General features: G+C 35.6%; 1 protein-coding gene across 2 annotated transcripts in view; it reads left to right on the top strand.

Moving 5' to 3' along the window:
- Positions 1–4,117, top strand: part of LOC106883421 (ankyrin repeat and SOCS box protein 8) — a 12,189-nt gene extending 8,072 nt beyond the window's left edge. For both annotated transcript variants that reach the window (XM_014934414.1, XM_014934415.2), the window contains exons 3-4: positions 386–505; positions 1,908–4,117. In XM_014934414.1, the coding sequence (XP_014789900.1) occupies positions 386–505; positions 1,908–2,563 (776 nt within the window). In that variant the 3' untranslated portion in view covers positions 2,564–4,117. The remainder of the gene's footprint in view (positions 1–385; positions 506–1,907) is intronic.

Below are 4,117 nucleotides of genomic sequence, written 5' to 3'. Positions count from 1 at the left end.
AGTCGCTAACTACTAATCTATGTTGTGGGGTACATTCTTCGCCAGGGTAGGTTTTGGCATTTATAAGCCGCCCTCTTTCCCTATTTCTGGCGAGGATGTAGTCGATTTGGCTAGAGTGTCTGCCGGAGCGGTAGGTGACTAGGTGACTGGCAGGTTTCCTGAAGTTGGTATTGCAGACCATAAGATCGGTTGCATCACAGAACTCCAGCAGTCTGGTTCCCTCCTCGTTGCGGGAACCGAAGCCATAGCCTCCAGCACGACGTCCGACATGACCGTTGAAGTCTCCAGCCACAAAGAGAAGGTCCCTGTCACTCGTCGACGAGGTAGTTTGCAATAATAATAATACCATAATTCAGAAAGAAAATTTTTTTTATTTTTAATATAGGAGTCAACATTAACTGTCAGGGCTGGGTATCCAAAAGTGGTGTCCGAGAATACTTCAATCCATTATTCTTAGCTTGCAAGGACAAGAAACTAGATATGCTCAAGCTATTGGTTTCTTCAGGTAAGGATGCTTCAGTTTTTCTCGAAACCTTTTTTGTTTGATTGTTAAATACAGGCAAACCTCAGCTTAAGTCGTTTCGATTTAAGTTGTTTTGAATTATACGTTAGTTTTTGAAAAATAATATATGGAAAAATAAAAATCAAGTGAAGTCATTTTACTCAACTTTACATGTCTGCCACAGATATTGGAATCATAGAATCACTAGAAAACCATTAAAAGCACATAAAATCATATTACTGTACAATAAATAAGAATAAAAGCATATAAAATCATATTGAAATACGTACAGTAAATGTTAAGATATACACCATAAAGTAATGTAGCTTAGTGAACTAAATCATGAAGTCAGCTGTGTTGTCTTATTTATCGGTCTTTTGGAGCTCATATTGCACTGCAATTCCAATATCCACCATTGTCACTCGTGATTCCTGCAATTGTTTTGAATTCAGATTTGTTTATGTCCGTTTATCGGCTACTTTCTCATTCATTTGTGACTTTATTTTTTGCCCCCATGGCTCCTAAGAAAATTCATAGTGAAAGTGCTAAGCGTCATGCTATAATGCGGGAAGATAAACTGGCCATGATAAAACGCGAAAATGTGGTAGCAATTGCACGATCTTTTGGGATGGGTCAGACAACTGTATCGACGATTGTACATAATAAGGACAAGATTTTAGCACATATAAAGTATAGAACTGGGAATGGTTATTATTGGTTTAGCCTAGAGACAAGTAAATTCAGCCTAGCCTAGCCCAGAGACAAGTTAAATTCGACTCAAGTTATTTTTTGACTTGAGTCATGTCTCCTGGAACCAATTAACAACATAAGGTGAGGTATGTTTGTATAGTATTTCTTCATTACACTTTAATACTAACATTTTTGTTTGATAAGATAGACAGGAGAGCAGGTCAGGGCTTATGACTTGTTCAGGCACTTCTTCCAGATTGGTGTAATTGCAATGGTTGATGTTTCATTTAAACATCTATTGGAAAAAACATAGATGGGCGGGCAAATTAAAGATAGTTATAGCTCAGGGGAAAGAAAATTGGTTAAAGTGTTTAGTGTGGAGTATGGGAGGTGTGACAGCAAGAAGAAATGTTTGGTTTTGTGGGCTTGGGTGAAAAGAGTATAGTGTTAGCTAGTTTAAAAGAGCAGAAACTACTGTAGGAGTAGTAAAATAAGCAATGAGAAGCAACAACAACCTGTCTACATCCAGAGTTGGTAGTGTGTTGGTGAGTGAGTCTATAAATCAGCTAAATTGGCCTCTTTTGAATGCAGTTTAGGATGTGTGTGTAGGTTATAGCAGCCCTGTCCCAGATATGAGCCCAATTTATTTATTCTTGTTTATTTAAAGATTTATAACATTTTTGCTTATTTTTTTAATTAATTTCTATGATTTCAGGAGCCAATGTGAACTGTCAAATCCCAGGAAATCAAATAGAAGAAGAAGAAGGAGGCAGTCTGGACTACAGAGATGTACAGAACACTTGTCTACATTGGGCTGTACAATATGGTCACTTAGAAGTTGTTCAAACCTTACTTGAATGTGGAGCTGATATTAACATATTAAATAGTTTTATGGAGACCCCTCTACATCTTGCCTGTGATTACTATCACCCACTTATTTTGAAGAACTTAATATTTTATGGTGCCATATCTAATAACAGAAACCATGCTGGGTTGACACCTCTTGCTATTTTAATGTCATGTGAAGCTGGTAATAATTTACTAGACGAGCGCAAACACAGCATTCGATTGCTGGTTCGTGCTGGTTATAATCTTCAGACTGATACTTGTTGGCAGCACATGATTTCTTGTAATAGTGCCTTCCATGACACATCAGATTCATTTCCTGACAAACCATTTATTCTCACTCTACAGAATGTTACATGCAACCCTAACAGACTCTTACACATATGTCGCTTAGAAATTCGGAAGTTATTGCATTACAAAATTTCTGCTTTCCAATTTTTACCAATTTCAGAGAATACGAAAGAATTCCTCACACTACCTGACTGTTGCCTTAATCTATCTGATGTTGTAGCCTCTACAAATTGATTGGTCTTCAAATTTCATACACACACACATATGTGCTTCAAACTGGATTTTTTATCTGAATCAATGTTTCTCATTTAATGCTACCTTTTTAACAGTTCCAACTGGAAGTGATAATCAATGGAATATTTTCTTTTCCAGGTGTTAGTGGATTTAGTGTGACTCTTAAGTTAATTTTTAATAAGTTCATGATGCTTCAAATACTATGCTCTTATTGAAAGAAAATAAAAGCAAAAAAATGGACAGGCTCTAAAGATTCTTTACACGTAAACAACATTATTGCATGCAAGCAATTATAATAAGACAGCATTGGTGCAGAATTATAGACATATGTTAGAAAATTTAATATTTTTACATGAAACATATTCCTACCCTTAAATAAACAGTAAAAGACTCATAAATATTTTTTTCTGCATTTTGAAAATTTAGCTGGTATAAGGTTAAAATGTTCTATTTTTACTTTGCGACCTGATGGTTTCATGCTTAAGTCCCTTCTTCTACACCTTTGGATAGTGTTTCCCAAGCTAGTCTTGTGAGCGAAATTTAGTAGTCAGAAACTGTGCCAAAACTCATCAGGTGTATATGTATATACAGAAAAAAAAAAACAGCAAGCCACCACCTAAGAGCAAGTATGTCTTGGTAATGTCCTATCATGCTTTTGCTAATTGTTTTAGGTGCCTATGTAGTTATAAGCAGACATAGACATGTAGAAGATTCATAATGTGACAATTGGTGTGTGTGTGTGTGTAGGAAGAGAGAGAGAGAGAACTGTGCCAACATCTGGCTGGTTCTCATCATAGCTGGGTAGACTGGTGTAATGTGAAATAAAGTGCCTTGCTCAAGGACACAATGTGCCACTCAGTGCAAGAACTGAACTCATGACCATATGATAAATGAGCCAAACACTGTAATCACTGGCTCTCATGCTTTTACACACATACACACGTGTATGTGTGTGTGCATGTGTTGGAATGGCATGGAAAACAAAATCACAGTGTTGAACAAAAAAAAATACCTTGTGGTAATTTATGTCTCAGTTGTATCCCTTTACATCTAGTTGACTGCTTTTCACCTTCCTCCAAAATATATCAAATAATTACCTGATAAATGGTAGTCATTGCAATCAAGTAACATTCTTGAAGGCGGTGCTTCAGTTTGGGCTTGGTTCAGTGACTAACACTGATGGAAGAATAAGTGTGAGATGAAAAATGATTGATAATTTATCCTTTAGCTCTCTTTTCTCTATGTACCATATAAAATTCCTTTATTATAGATTGCTGTTAAAAGCAATAGATTATTTACTGACCATTTGGCATCTGATATGTTTAAATGAGCCAGTGAAATATCTCTGAGTCAAATCATGTGCAGTATCAAAAAAAAAAAAAAAAAAAAGAAACCTTTATCACCAAAGTATATTTATCTTTGAAACCCATTTCGCCCATTATATTTTTCATTACTTTGTAATAAATGAATTGTTGTGATCTCATAAAGTTGAAGCCATTGTAAGAATAAAAGTAACAAAAAAAAATAACAAAAAGACAATCCTGTAAAGTAATT

This window comes from Octopus bimaculoides, chromosome 20 (genome assembly GCF_001194135.2).
Source record: "Octopus bimaculoides isolate UCB-OBI-ISO-001 chromosome 20, ASM119413v2, whole genome shotgun sequence".
Classification (NCBI taxonomy): Eukaryota; Metazoa; Mollusca; class Cephalopoda; order Octopoda; family Octopodidae; genus Octopus; species Octopus bimaculoides.
The sequence above is the reverse complement of the archived record's forward strand: the minus strand, read 5'-3'. Positions and strand labels throughout refer to the sequence as shown.